This window comes from Ictalurus punctatus, chromosome 12 (assembly GCF_001660625.3).
Source record: "Ictalurus punctatus breed USDA103 chromosome 12, Coco_2.0, whole genome shotgun sequence".
NCBI lineage: Eukaryota > Metazoa > Chordata > Actinopteri > Siluriformes > Ictaluridae > Ictalurus > Ictalurus punctatus.
In genome coordinates, this window is record NC_030427.2 from 29,193,711 (window position 1) to 29,208,710 (window position 15,000).

A 15,000-nucleotide genomic window follows, 5' to 3' on the forward strand; every position below is an offset into this window, starting at 1 on the left:
CTGTTTGTGTGCACACACACATACATTCATCTATAGGTGTGGTCACGTGTGTGTGGTCGTATGTCTGCATGTGTGGTCATATATGTGTGTGTGTGTGTGTGTGTGTGTGTGTTCGTGCGTACTGTCGCGCTCCAGTGAGTGTTCTCGGGGTCTCTTGCGAGTGTGACTGCGCTCTGCTCTGTACAGCTGACGAGACTCGCTGTCACTCTGCTGGTGTCGATACAGCTTCTCTGATCTCACTCTGTGATGGGACAAACCTGACACACACACACACACACACACACACACACACACACACACAGTTATCACTGAATCACAAGAGTCACGTGAATTTTTTCTAATCCCACCATGATGCTGATTTCTGGATTGTGATTGGTCAGGTGTTGATTAATTCTCTAGAACAGCAGCTCTTGACAACAGTGCAGCTGCGCATCATGGGTTTAGATCAATACACACGCTCTAATACGTTAGTGTTTCTATAGCAACAGCTCATTCACACGGTGGACGCTCCATGTAAACAGCAAACGTATTTAATTACACGTTTTACACAATTACACAATTTCTCTGTTTAGAAAAATAAAAGGTAGAGGCTGGCGAGGGCGCCGCTGTTTACGCACGGGAACAGGACGTCAGCTTGTTTCTCGGACATTAGGCGTAGCCATAAACGGATAAAAAGTATGTTATAGGAAAAAAGCTCATTCTAATACCATGTAACATCACACGCCCATAAATGATGGTACTGTGTGTGACAGTATGGCTGCATAGTAGAGTTCAAATGGAGAGAGAGAGAGAGAGAGAGAGAGAGAGAGAAATGTCAACAAACGAAGGGGGGAAAAAAAGACTGATTTCCACACTAGCGCAGGGAGAGGGGGCAAAAATAAACCTGATACTTCACGACTATAGTCAGATGAGAAGCGCGAGCCTCATGTGATGATGTTTCTAAATAACAGCACGCTAGTAATATACACGGTTTTAAACGCGGTAGCCGTGCTGTGCGCTGATTTGCTAACAGTATGAAAAAGCGTGTGATTCAGCTGCTGTCACACAGTGATGCTCCACATCTGCGTCACTGTTACCTCAAACCTAATAAACAGCTACAGCCGGGCCGAGCCCAAGCTCACAGCGCACGCAGGACTCTCCGTAAAGGTCAAATACAGCAACTGTGCAGCTTCAATACAATCAGAACAAGAAGAAAGAGCAGAATAACAGTAGGGTCCCTACACACCTTTGGTGCTTGACCCCTAATAATAATAATAAGAAGAAAAGAAGACGACGACCACCACCTTTGGTGCTTGGCCCCTAATAATAATAATAATAAGCATGACATAAATGGATGAAATAATCACAGATGACTGACACTGAGAGAGAGACAGAGAGACAGAGAGAGAGAGAGAGAGAGAGAGAGAGAGAGAGAGAGAGAGAGAGGGAAAGTGTGTGAGTGAAAGAGAGAAATACCATGATGAAAACACAATATAGTGGCTTGATTATTTTCCCGTAACAGCATGTCCCGAATTCCGTTAAATCCGTTTGTTATTAGAGTCAGCTCGCACGAGCGGCCGCCACTCAAGTCGAGGTGAATTAGCCGTTACTATGGCAACGCATGAATATAACCCTTTGATCCGTCTTGCAGCCGGCGCGGCTGTCAAAAGTGCTTCACATCATTCGGTGCTTTTTTTAATTTTGGGGAAAAAAAACCTTTTCTTTCTTTTCCATCTAGTGCACCGCATTCATAATGTCAGAAACTGGAAAATAAATAAATAAAGTAAATAAAACAAACCACTAAAAGCTCGTCAGGCTGTCCATCACTGATTTAAATGTGTGTGTGTGTGTGTGTATTTCCTTTGATGTTACATCTTTTTTGTATTACGTTTGAAAAGGGTTTTTTTTGCATATTATTTTATTTCTCTATTTTCACACAAACATCAACAGCTTCATAACACAGCTAAAATAATCATTTAAATAACATGGTCCAAAATGGCTGCCACGTCCAACACCAGAAGTTTTTTGGCTTGTTTGAGTGTCTGTGTGTGTGTGTGTGAGAGAGAGAGAGAGAGAGAGAGAGAGAGAGAGAGAGAGAGAGAGAGAGAGAGTGTGAGTGAGACACTGTGTGACTTACGGACTGTGGAGAGGAGCGAGCTGGTCAGCTTGAGCTTGTCTTTGGCGCAGGAAGAGGAAGATGATGAAGGGTCGAGGAGACGGCCGCTCGGAGAGAACTTCGAGTGTTTGAGCGAGAGCTTCTTGATGGCTCTGATCTTGTCCAGCGGCCGGCCCTGCCAGTGACACTTCATCACACGCTGCAAGTGCAGACCCATTCCAACGTCTGTGACACACGCAGACACAGGGAACACGTCAATCTTTTCAGTCGTGAACACACACCTTCGACAACTCGCATGGACACACAGCTAGAACCTGAAGAATGGATCCCCAAAATGGCTGACGTTCTAGTAAAAGCCCTATCCAGCTTTGTGCATGCAGCTTCAACTGAGAGGCTGCAGTTTCACACACTGCCAGCGGGTGGCGTCTGATCACTCATAGTTTTACAGGACTGCTGGAATTCCCCTTGTGCTCATCAGCTCAGCCTGTCACTCTCACTCACTGGGTTACAGTCTCACACTGTTTAACACAAAGTGACAGGTTTACAGTGTCCTTGAAAAATGGACTGGAAGGACACCACGGGTACGGACTGAGGTTTAAAAGTCTGACTAATACTCCGACAATAAGGAGGAGAAAGACGAGAGTAAGGAGGAGGAGGATATGAAAGGAGATGAAAAAGAAGGAATAGAAGGAAGAGGAGAGGTAGAGTAAGAACGAGGAGAAGGAAGAGGAGAGGAAGAGTAAGAAGGAGGAAAAGGAGGATACTAAGAGAGGAGGAGGGGAAGAATGAGGAGGAGGAGAGGCAGAGTAAGAAAAAGGAGTAGGATTAGACAAAGAGGAGGAGGAGGAGAGGCAGAGTAAGGAGGAGGAGTAGGATTAGACAAAGAAGAGGAGGAGGAGGAGAGGCAGAGTAAGGAGGAGTAGGAGGAGACTAAGAGAGGAGGAGCAGAAGAATGAGGAGGAGGAGAGTCAGAATAGAAGGAGACGGATGATGAATAGGTCAGGGAGAAAAAGAAGGATGAGAGAAAGAAGAGGAAGCACAGTAGAAGTAGTTTAATGGGTGAAGTGCCTGAGAGCGAGAGAGAGAGAGCGAGAGAGAGAGCGAGAGAGAGAGAGAGAGCGAGAGCGCATGAGTCCTGTATTATCTTTCTTATATATGAGAGATGAGTTCAGAGAATTTAAACAAATAATTGGCTTTTACAATATTCGGCAGCCTGAGTGCAGTACATTAAAGTGTGTGCATGTTGAGCTGAGTGTGTGTGTGTGTGTGTGCGCGAGTTGAGCCGAGTGTGTGTGTTTGTGTGTGTGCATGTTGAGCTGAGTGTGTGTGTGTGTGTGTGTGTGTTGAGCTGAGAGTGTATGTGTGTGTGTGTGTGTGTGTGTGTGTTGAGCTGAGAGTGTATGTGTGTGTGTGTGTGTGTGTGTGTGTGTTGAGCTGAGAGTGTATGTGTGTGTGTGTGTGTGTGTGTGTTGAGCTGAGAGTGTATGTGTGTGTGTGTGTGTGTGTGTGTGTGTGTTGAGCTGAGAGTGTATGTGTGTGTGTGTGTGTGTGTGTGTGTGTGTGTGTGTGTTGAGCTGAGAGTGTGAGTGAAAGTACGTTCCTCACTCTGAACAGGGTGCAGATTACAGGCTATTAATAGAATAGAAAATAATTAACACACTGCCTGGAAACACACAAACACCTGTGACTGATTAGCTCAACACACACAGTGCAACACACACACAGCTCAACACACACACACAGTGCAACACACACACACACAGCTCAACACACACACACACACAGCGCAACTCACTGAACCGAACTACCAGTGAACTACATCCCAAACTACCAGTGAACTACACCCCGAACTACCAGTGAACTACACACTGAACTGAACTATCAGTGAACTACACACTGAACTACCAGTGAACTACACACTGAACTGAACTATCAGTGAACTACACACTGAACTACCAGTGAACTACACACTGAACTACCAGTGAACTACACACTGAACTATCAGTGAACTACACACCGAACTGAACTACCAGTGAACTACACACTGAACTATCAGTGAACTACACACTGAACTATCAGTGAACTACACACTGAACTATCAGTGAACTACACACCGAACTGAACTACCAGTGAACTACACACTGAACTACCAGTGAACTACACACTGAACTACCAGTGAACTACACACTGAACTACCAGTGAACTACACACTGAACTACCAGTGAACTACACACTGAACTACCAGTGAACTACACACTGAACTGAACTACCAGTGAACTACACACTGAACTACCAGTGAACTACACACTGAACTATCAGTGAACTACACACTGAACTGAACTATCAGTGAACTACACACTGAACTGAACTATCAGTGAACTACACACTGAACTGAACTATCAGTGAACTACACACTGAACTACCAGTGAACTACACACTGAACTACCAGTGAACTACACACTGAACTGAACTATCAGTGAACTACACACTGAACTGAACTATCAGTGAACTACACACTGAACTGAACTATCAGTGAACTACACACTGAACTGAACTATCAGTGAACTACACACTGAACTGAACTATCAGTGAACTACACACTGAACTGAACTATCAGTGAACTACACACCGAACTGAACTATCAGTGAACTACACACCGAACTGAACTATCAGTGAACTACACACCGAACTGAACTATCAGTGAACTACACACCGAACTATCAGTGAACTACACACCGAACTATCAGTGAACTACACACCGAACTATCAGTGAACTACACACCGAACTATCAGTGAACTACACACTGAACTGAACTATCAGTGAACTACACACCGAACTATCAGTGAACTACACACCGAACTATCAGTGAACTACACACTGAACTGAACTATCAGTGAACTACACACCGAACTATCAGTGAACTACACACCGAACTGAACTATCAGTGAACTACACACCGAACTATCAGTGAACTACACACCGAACTATCAGTGAACTACACACCGAACTATCAGTGAACTACACACTGAACTGAACTATCAGTGAACTACACACTGAACTACCAGTGAACTACACACTGAACTATCAGTGAACTACACACTGAACTGAACTATCAGTGAACTACACACTGAACTGAACTATCAGTGAACTACACACTGAACTGAACTATCAGTGAACTACACACTGAACTGAACTATCAGTGAACTACACACTGAACTACCAGTGAACTACACACTGAACTATCAGTGAACTACACACTGAACTGAACTATCAGTGAACTACACACTGAACTGAACTATCAGTGAACTACACACTGAACTGAACTATCAGTGAACTACACACTGAACTACCAGTGAACTACACACTGAACTACCAGTGAACTACACACTGAACTGAACTATCAGTGAACTACACACTGAACTGAACTATCAGTGAACTACACACTGAACTGAACTATCAGTGAACTACACACTGAACTGAACTATCAGTGAACTACACACTGAACTGAACTATCAGTGAACTACACACTGAACTGAACTATCAGTGAACTACACACTGAACTGAACTATCAGTGAACTACACACCGAACTATCAGTGAACTACACACCGAACTATCAGTGAACTACACACCGAACTATCAGTGAACTACACACCGAACTATCAGTGAACTACACACTGAACTGAACTATCAGTGAACTACACACCGAACTATCAGTGAACTACACACCGAACTATCAGTGAACTACACACTGAACTGAACTATCAGTGAACTACACACCGAACTATCAGTGAACTACACACCGAACTGAACTATCAGTGAACTACACACCGAACTATCAGTGAACTACACACCGAACTATCAGTGAACTACACACCGAACTATCAGTGAACTACACACTGAACTGAACTATCAGTGAACTACACACTGAACTACCAGTGAACTACACACTGAACTATCAGTGAACTACACACTGAACTGAACTATCAGTGAACTACACACTGAACTGAACTATCAGTGAACTACACACTGAACTGAACTATCAGTGAACTACACACTGAACTGAACTATCAGTGAACTACACACTGAACTACCAGTGAACTACACACTGAACTATCAGTGAACTACACACCGAACTGAACTACCAGTGAACTACACACTGAACTGAACTACCAGTGAACTACACACTGAACTACCAGTGAACTACACACTGAACTACCAGTGAACTACACACTGAACTACCAGTGAACTACACACTGAACTACCAGTGAACTACACACTGAACTACCAGTGAACTACACACTGAACTACCAGTGAACTACACACTGAACTACCAGTGAACTACACACTGAACTATCAGTGAACTACACACTGAACTATCAGTGAACTACACACCGAACTACCAGTGAACTACACACTGAACTACCAGTGAACTACACACCGAACTATCAGTGAACTACACACCGAACTATCAGTGAACTACACACCGAACTATCAGTGAACTACACACTGAACTATCAGTGAACTACACACCGAACTATCAGTGAACTACACACTGAACTATCAGTGAACTACACACCGAACTATCAGTGAACTACACACTGAACTATCAGTGAACTACACCCCGAACTGAACTACCAGTGAACTACACACCGAACTGATCTGTGTGTTGTGTATCACACGTCTCTCTGAAGAGATGAACATGAATGTAAGAGAAGGTGAAAGAAACCCTCAGTCAGTCAGTATTCTCTCTGTATCATTTGCTTACTGATAAGTGTGTCTATGCTGTGTGTGTGTGTGTTTCAGTGTGTGTGTGTGTGTGTGTGTATTTCAGTGTGTATACAGTGTGTGTGTTTGTGTGTGTATTTCAGTGTGAGTGTATTACAGTGTGTATACAGTGTGTGTGTGTGTGTGTGTGTATTTCAGTGTGTATACAGTGTGTGTGTGTTTCAGTGTGTATACAGTGTGTGTGTATTACAGTGTATACAGTGTGTGTGTGTGTGTGTGTATTTCAGTGTGTGTGTGTATTTCAGTGTGTGTGTGTGTGTGTATTTCAGTGTGTATACAGTGTGTGTGTTTGTGTGTGTATTTCAGTGTGTGTGTATTTCAGTGTGTATACAGTGTGTGTGTGTGTGTATTTCAGTGTGTATACAGTGTGTGTGTGTTTCAGTGTGTATACAGTGTGTGTGTATTACAGTGTATACAGTGTGTGTGTGTGTGTATTTCAGTGTGTGTGTGTGTATTTCAGTGTGTGTGTATTTCAGTGTGTATACAGTGTGTGTGTATTACAGTGTATACAGTGTGTGTGTGTGTGTGTGTGTGTGTATTTCAGTGTGTGTGTGTGTGTGTGTATTTCAGTGTGTATACAGTGTGTGTGTATTACAGTGTATACAGTGTGTGTGTGTGTGTGTATATTTCAGTCTGTATACAGTGTGTAGGTGTTTGTATTACAGTGTATATGTATTACAGTGTGTGTGTGTGTGTGTGTATTGCAGTGTGTATACAGTGTGTAGGTGTGTGTATTACAGTGTATATATGTATTACAGTGTGTGTGTGTATTTCAGTGTGTATACAGTGTGTAGGTGTGTGTGTAAAAGGGATTAGACACCATCCTGTCAAAGATTATTTTCCTATAACAGCAAACCAAAGAGCTTAATACCCAACTTCCAGCTTTCCTACATAATTTAAACAGGTAAATAAATAGATCTAATAAATCAGAGGTAATAAAGAGATCAATAGAGAGGTGAATAGAGAGGTAAAAAGGTAAATAGAGAGGTGAATAGAGAGGTGAATAGAAATGGAGAGGTGAAGAGAGATAAATAGAAAGGTGAAGAGAGGTAAAGAGGGTAGCTAGAGAGGTGGACAGAGAGGTAAAGAGGTAAATAAATAGGTGAACAGAGAGGTAAATAGAGAGGTGAACAGAGAGGTAAAGAGGTAAACTGAGAGGTAAAGAGGTAAATAGAAAGGTAAACAGAGCAGTAAAGAGGTAAATTATGAGGTGAACAGGGCAGTAAAGAGAGAGGTGAACAGAAAGGTAAAGAGGTAAATAGAGAGGTAAATAGAGGGGTGAACAGAGAGGTAAAGAGGTAAATAAAAAGGTGAACGGAGAGGTAAAGAGGAAATAGAGGGGTGAACAGAGAGGTAAAGAGGTAAATAAAGAGGAGAACAGAGATAAAGTGGTAAATAGAGGGGTAAAGAGATCGAGGTAAAAAGATGAATAGAGAGGTAAATAGAGAGGTAAAGAGGTAAATAAAGAGGTGAACAGAGAGGTAAAGAGGTAAATAGAGAGGTGAATAGAAATGGAGAGGTGAAGAGAAATAAATAGAAAGGTGAAGAGAGGTAAAGAGGTAACTAGAGAGGTGGACAGAGAGGTAAAGAGGTAAATAAAGAGGTGAACAGAGAAGTAAACAGAGAGGTAAAGAGGTAAATAGAGAGGTGAACAGAGAGGCAAAGAGGTAAACTGAGAGGTAAAGAGCTAAATAGAAAGGTGAACAGAGAGGTAAAGAGGTAAACTGAGAGGTAAAGAGGTAAATAGAAAGGTGAACAGAGAGGTAAAGAGGTAAATAAAGAGGTGAACAGAGAGGTAAATAGAGGGGTGAACATAGAGGTAAAGAGGTAAATAAAGAGGTGAATAGAGAGGTAAAGAGGTAAATAAAGAGGTGAACAGAGAGGTAAAGAGGTAAATAAAGAGGTGAACAGAGAGGTAAAGAGGTAAATAAAGAGGTGAACATAGAGGTAAAGAGGTAAATAAAGAGGTGAACATAGAGGTAAAGAGGAAATAAAGAGGTAAATAAAGAGGTGAACAGAGAGGTAAAGAGGTAAATAGAGGGGTGAACATAGAGGTAAAGAGGAAATAAAGAGGTAAATAAAGAGGTGAACAGAGAGGTAAAGAGGTAAATAAATAGGAGAACAGAGATAAAGTGGTAAATAGAGAGGTAAACAGATAGAGGTAAAAAGATGAATAGAGAGGTAAATAGAGAGGTAAAGAGGTAAACAAGTAAATATATAAATAGAGAGGTAAATAGGTAAATAAAGAGGTGAACAGAGGTAAATTGGTAAATAGAGAGGTAAAGAGGTAAATAGATAGATAAGTAGATAAATAGAGAGGTGAACTGAGAGGTAAATAGAGAGGTAAATAAATAGAGAGGTAAATAAAGAGGTGAACAGAGGTAAATATAAAAATAGAAAGTTAAAGAGGTAAATAGAGAGGTGAACAGAGATGAACACAGAGGTAAATATATAAATAGAGAGGTAAATAAGTAAATAAAGAGGTGAACAGAGAGGTAAATAGAGAGGTAAAGAGGTAAATAGAGAGGTAACTATAGAGTGGTGCTGACCATCTGTGAAGGAGAGGACGGGGTGGACGCAGGGGTCGAGCTGAGCCAGTCTGTCCAGCAGGGGGCGCTGAAACAGAGTGTGTGACGGAGCAGCAGGACGACTACAGCACATCACACACTGACCACTGACATCACAGCCACACCACCGGCCCGTCTGTGCCTAGACACACACACACACACACACACACACACACACACACACACACACACACACACACACACAGTGACGCAAGTGATTAGGATTTTTAGATTGGTCATCATTTGAATATTTTCCCAACATGTTTGTTTTGTCTTTGGATTAAATCATGCACCCGGAGCACATTCCTCAGATCCACATGTCATATCTCTCTCCCTCTCCAACACACACAAAGATACCAAGTGTTCTCCCTCGCCCACATTTTGCAAAACACACTCACACACACGCACTTAAGTCTAAACGTAGGGCAGTAGTAACTCATTGTTTAAGATGTTAGACTAGTTTAAACCCAAACACTGCCAACCTGTCACTGTTGGGCCCTTCAGCAAGGCCCTTAACCCACAACTGCTCAGCTGTATACATGAAATAAATCTGAGTCACCTCTGCCCAGATGCTGCAAATGTAAAAAGAATGTTGAAATGAAGCAGCTCTATTAAACAATGAGATATTGTGTGTAGTGAACACTGAGACGGTAATCAGGTCAGTCACAGTAAACCTCTTCTACACTTCTGTTTCATCTGAGATCGTCTTAATTTCCTGACTGATGACATTCTCACTTTCTCAATCCAGTGTGAGTGGAACAATCTGACTCACGTGTTGCAAGGCATTCAGCGAGAGAGGGAGAGATTGAGGGGGGAGTGAGAGGAAGGGAGGGAGGGGGGGGAATGAGAGGGAGCAAGGGAGGGAGTGAGAGGGAGAGAGAGAGAGGGAAGGAGGGAGGGAGTGAGAGGGAGAGAGAGAGAGGGAAGGAGGGAGGGAGGGAGAGGGAGAGAGAGAGAGGGAAGAAGGGAGGGAGGGAGGGAGAGGGAAGGGGAGAGAGAAGGAGAGAGAGGAGGGAGATGGAGACGGATAGAGAAGATTGACGTATTTTTTTTTTTTTTATTATGCTACGTTTATTGTTAAAAGTATTCCGCCTATGATTTATTTATTTATTTGAATTCTCATCTATATTGACGCTTTGGCAATAGTGTATGTGAACAATCATGCCAATAAAGTACTTTGAAATTGAAAGAGAGACAGACAGAGAGAGAGAGAAACAGAGAGCACGCTCTCTCACTAACAGGTTGCTACGGGCAACCATGATTCATCTAACTTGAGCCTATTCAAACTGGGTTATTCAGTAATCCTACTGCGCACACACTCTTCCCGGATAGGACCGTGTGAGCTCTGATTGGCTGAAACTGTGCCACATCCACGTTGTGCTGTCGTAGGTGATATTACACTGTTACTATTGGACATGAACCATAACAAATTAATCTCACAACACACTCTGATAATCAACACACACACAGTTATTATAGCTAAAGGCTAGACTGCGAACACAGTGCTGCACCCAATAGAGGCAGGTACTTAGAGGGATGTGGGCGGAGCAGGGAACAGTCCAGACCGGTGATTGGTCAAACACAGACGCCGAAGAAAAGTCATCACTGTTTGAAAACTGACTTGGGCTGTGTCCCAAATCTCATACTGCTGTACTACAGAGGGTGGAACAGTGTGGAATAAAGAAATAAATCAAATAAAATAGTGTCCATTTTTAACTTGTTCTAAAACTAGGGGTGTACAGTTTATTGAACATTGAGCGCGATTACGATTCTGACGGCTCACGATTAAATGAACATGACCGACTGTGATATTGACGTTTAAAGTTCGTCCTCCGCTCATAGAAAACTCCGCTGCAGATCAAATCAAGCGCTTCCTAAACTTCCAGCCAATCACATACAGCGGCGCAGGGATGACATCATTTTGTACACCAAAACCCGGAAACCAGTTAGCATTTTAGCACTTCCTGTTTCATCCCAAATCAATGGGGCTTTTGGTTAAAACACTGAAATAAAGTCTGTGGTGAACACAAGTTCAAAATATTCACACATTTTATTCTACAACATAAAATACACCAGTAATACCCCCCACTAACCAGTAATATACCCCCCACTCACCAGTAACACACCCCCCACTCACCAGTAACACACCCCCCACTCACCAGTAATATACCCCCCACTCACCAGTAATATACCCCCCACTCACCAGTAACACACCCCCCACTCACCAGTAACACACCCCCCACTCACCAGTAACATAACCCCCACTCACCAGTAACATACCCCCCACTCACCAGTAACACACCCCCCACTCACCAGTAACACACCCCCCACTCACCAGTAACATAACCCCCACTCACCAGTAACACACCCCCCACTCACCAGTAACACACCCCCCACTCACCAGTAATATACCCCCCACTCACCAGTAATATACCCCCCACTCACCAGTAACACACCCCCCACTCACCAGTAACACACCCCCCACTCACCAGTAACATAACCCCCACTCACCAGTAACATACCCCCCACTCACCAGTAACATACCCCCCACTCACCAGTAATATACCCCCCACTCACCAGTAATATACCCCCTAAAACCTAAAATCAATGAATACTCGTGATCTCAATAATCCTGATGATCATTTTGGCCATAATCGTGCAGGCCTATCTAAAACAAAAATAAATAAATAAAACAAGTATAACACGAAAAGTGCCGCAATTGTTTACTTCACAACTTCGACTTCTGCTTGTCGGCTACTTTTTCTCTTGAGAGACCTTACAGCTCTTCCACTGTTAACACTGTGTGGCGCTCTGCAGGAAGTGATGTCACTACGACGTAATGTGTGGCACTATGCAGGAAGTGACATCACGTCACACCACCAGAGGACTCCGCCCACTGAACTGAGTGACGTGATGAGACGGGACACAGGACGTGGATCAGGGTGTGGAGAGCTGTGTGTTTGGATTAGTAACCGCAGCCCAGCACGGGCACTCAACACACAACCACACAAAGGTGTGTGAACACCACCGCGACACGAGAGGCACCGTAAAAACACACACACCTACATGTGTGTACACACAGGATTAAACAGTTTTTCCAGTAGAGGCTCGTCACTGCGGCTTATAGCCCCGTGTTCATCATAGCACACATTCCTCGCCCCTCTACACACACACACCTACACATTCTTTTTATTCTCCGGCACTTCAATGCCACACACACACCCACCCACCCACCCACCCACACCTCCAAAACATCTCTCTCTCGTACACACACACAGTATCCCAGTACCTTGTTGTTGAGGTGAGGCAGTGTGGAGGGTTGGATCAGGCGTCTCCTCCTGCAGGAGATGAGCGGTCGAGTTCGTGCTGCTACACAGCTCGGGTCTGGAGCACTCGGCCTCTGATGCTCCGGCTCGGACACAGCCGGAGAACCGCAACGCAGACTGAACACACACACACACACACACGCAAAACCAACAACGTTCAGCAAACACATACATAATCAACAAAGTTCACCAAAATGATGCTAGTGTTAAAACTAAAAATATTAAAACGGGAAGTTGTATCTGCTTTTATCTTGCGGGTCAAAACTTTATCACTTAATATCTTTTAAAAATGTGTTGCATAGAAGCTTAACATATAAAAGTCATTTCAACCGGTAACAACAACAACAACAACAATAATAATAATAATAATAAAATCAGAATGACCTGTTAATGACCCCGTTAACATGTCGGACAGACGGGTAACTTTTCCTCAGGTTCGTCTCCATGGAGACACCGAGGGCCGACATGGAGCCGTCCGTCACGTCAGCGTCGGGCATCTGAAGAGATGAATAAATAAATAAATGAAGTCTACACGGAGCCACCGTCCCCTGAGCCAGGTCTGACTGAGAAAGTCATATGGGGTAAAAGCTCAGCAAGTATTAATATTTCACTCTGGGTGTGCAGTGTGTACAAGTGTACCTGTGGACAGGTGGGACTCTCCGTCCTAGACACGCTGCTGCTATTCTCGGTTGCTGTCTCACAGACTGAGCTCTCACCCAGCATCACGGCACCCTGCGGAGACACACACACACACACACACACACACACACACACACACACCGCTGTTTACATCCCTCTCAAATCTCAACGAGGGCTCAGACACCGAGACTCTTCTTCCTCTAATCACACGCCATCATACACACGTACAACCACACACAGTGTTACAGCAGAGGAGGACTGGGAGGAGAAACTGCAGATGGGACAGGAGACAGAGGGTCACGGGAACAGATGGGCGCGGGGACAGAGGGTCACGGGCACAGACGGGGACTGGAGGGGACAGAGGACAGTGGGTCACGGGGACAGAAGAGGACACTTGGTCACGGGGACCGAGGACAGTGGGTCACGGGGACTGAAGGGGACCAAGGACAGTGGGTCACGGGGACAGACTGGGACCAAGGACAGTGGGTCACAGGGACAGACGGGGACCAAGGACAGTGGGTCACGGGGACAGACGGGGACCAAGGACAGTGGGTCACAGGGAATGAGGACAGTGGGTCACGGGGACTGAAGGGGACCAAGGACAGTGGGTCACGGGGACTGAAGGGGACCAAGGACAGTGGGTCACGGGGACAGACGGGGACCAAGGACAGTGGGTCACGGGGACCGACTGGGACCAAGGACAGTGGGTCACGGGGACAGACGGGGACCAAGGACAGTGGGTCACAGGGAATGAGGACAGTGGGTCACGGGGACAGACGGGGACCAAGGACAGTTGGTCACAGGGAATGAGGACAGTGGGTCACGGGGACAGACGGGGACCAAGGACAGTTGGTCACAGGGAAAAGACAGGGGACCGGAGGGGACCGAGGACAATGGGTCACGGGGACCAAGGACAGTGGGTCAAGGGGACCGACGGGAACCGGATACAGTTGGTCAAGGGGACAGACACCGGTGTACGGTATCGTATCGAGACGCCACTGAATCGTTACGTCCCTGATTCATTTTCTTTCCAAAGCATCTCTTGTAAAGAGAGTCAGAGTTCAGGCCAGTGTTGAGTGTGTTTGGATTCAGCAGAGGAGTGACGTGTCCTAAGCACTATTACAGGGTATATTTCCAGTTCCAGGAATCACTCATGCACTGTTATATACAACTGACTGTTAATATCACGTCATCAGACACTACCACATTTCCAGTAAAGTGACTTCACGTTACCGTTCACGTTACTGTTCACATATCTGAGTTACAGTTTAAAGGCTGTAGGAGGTGAAACGTGTTTACACTTGAAGCTAAGTGTGTGTGGGTGTGTGTGTTAAAGAGTGAGTGGCTGCGGGAGACCTTGCTGGTGCGGATGTGACGGTAGATGTCGGTGTGTTGGCGGATGCGGTACTCCAAGTCAGAGACGTGAGCCTGCAGCCAGTTCCAGTGACTGATGATGGAGGAGCGCTCCACTGCATAACGGCCCTCGGCTCTCCTCCACCTACACACACACACACACACACACACACACACACACACACACAGAGTGAGACAGAGAGAGAGAAGACATTAGCTCCAACTTGAGCATG

General features: G+C 44.7%; 1 protein-coding gene across 4 annotated transcripts in view; it reads right to left on the reverse strand.

Moving 5' to 3' along the window:
- Positions 1-15,000, reverse strand: part of kansl1b (KAT8 regulatory NSL complex subunit 1b) — a 63,742-nt gene that overhangs the window by 7,227 nt on the left and 41,515 nt on the right. For all 4 annotated transcript variants that reach the window (XM_053684591.1, XM_053684593.1, XM_053684590.1 and 1 more), the window contains exons 3-9: positions 14,771-14,912; positions 13,415-13,507; positions 13,160-13,272; positions 12,739-12,892; positions 9,432-9,591; positions 2,117-2,320; positions 123-257 (exon numbers count right to left, since the gene is read on the reverse strand). In XM_053684591.1, the coding sequence (XP_053540566.1) occupies positions 123-257; positions 2,117-2,320; positions 9,432-9,591; positions 12,739-12,892; positions 13,160-13,272; positions 13,415-13,507; positions 14,771-14,912 (1,001 nt within the window). The remainder of the gene's footprint in view (positions 1-122; positions 258-2,116; positions 2,321-9,431; positions 9,592-12,738; positions 12,893-13,159; positions 13,273-13,414; positions 13,508-14,770; positions 14,913-15,000) is intronic.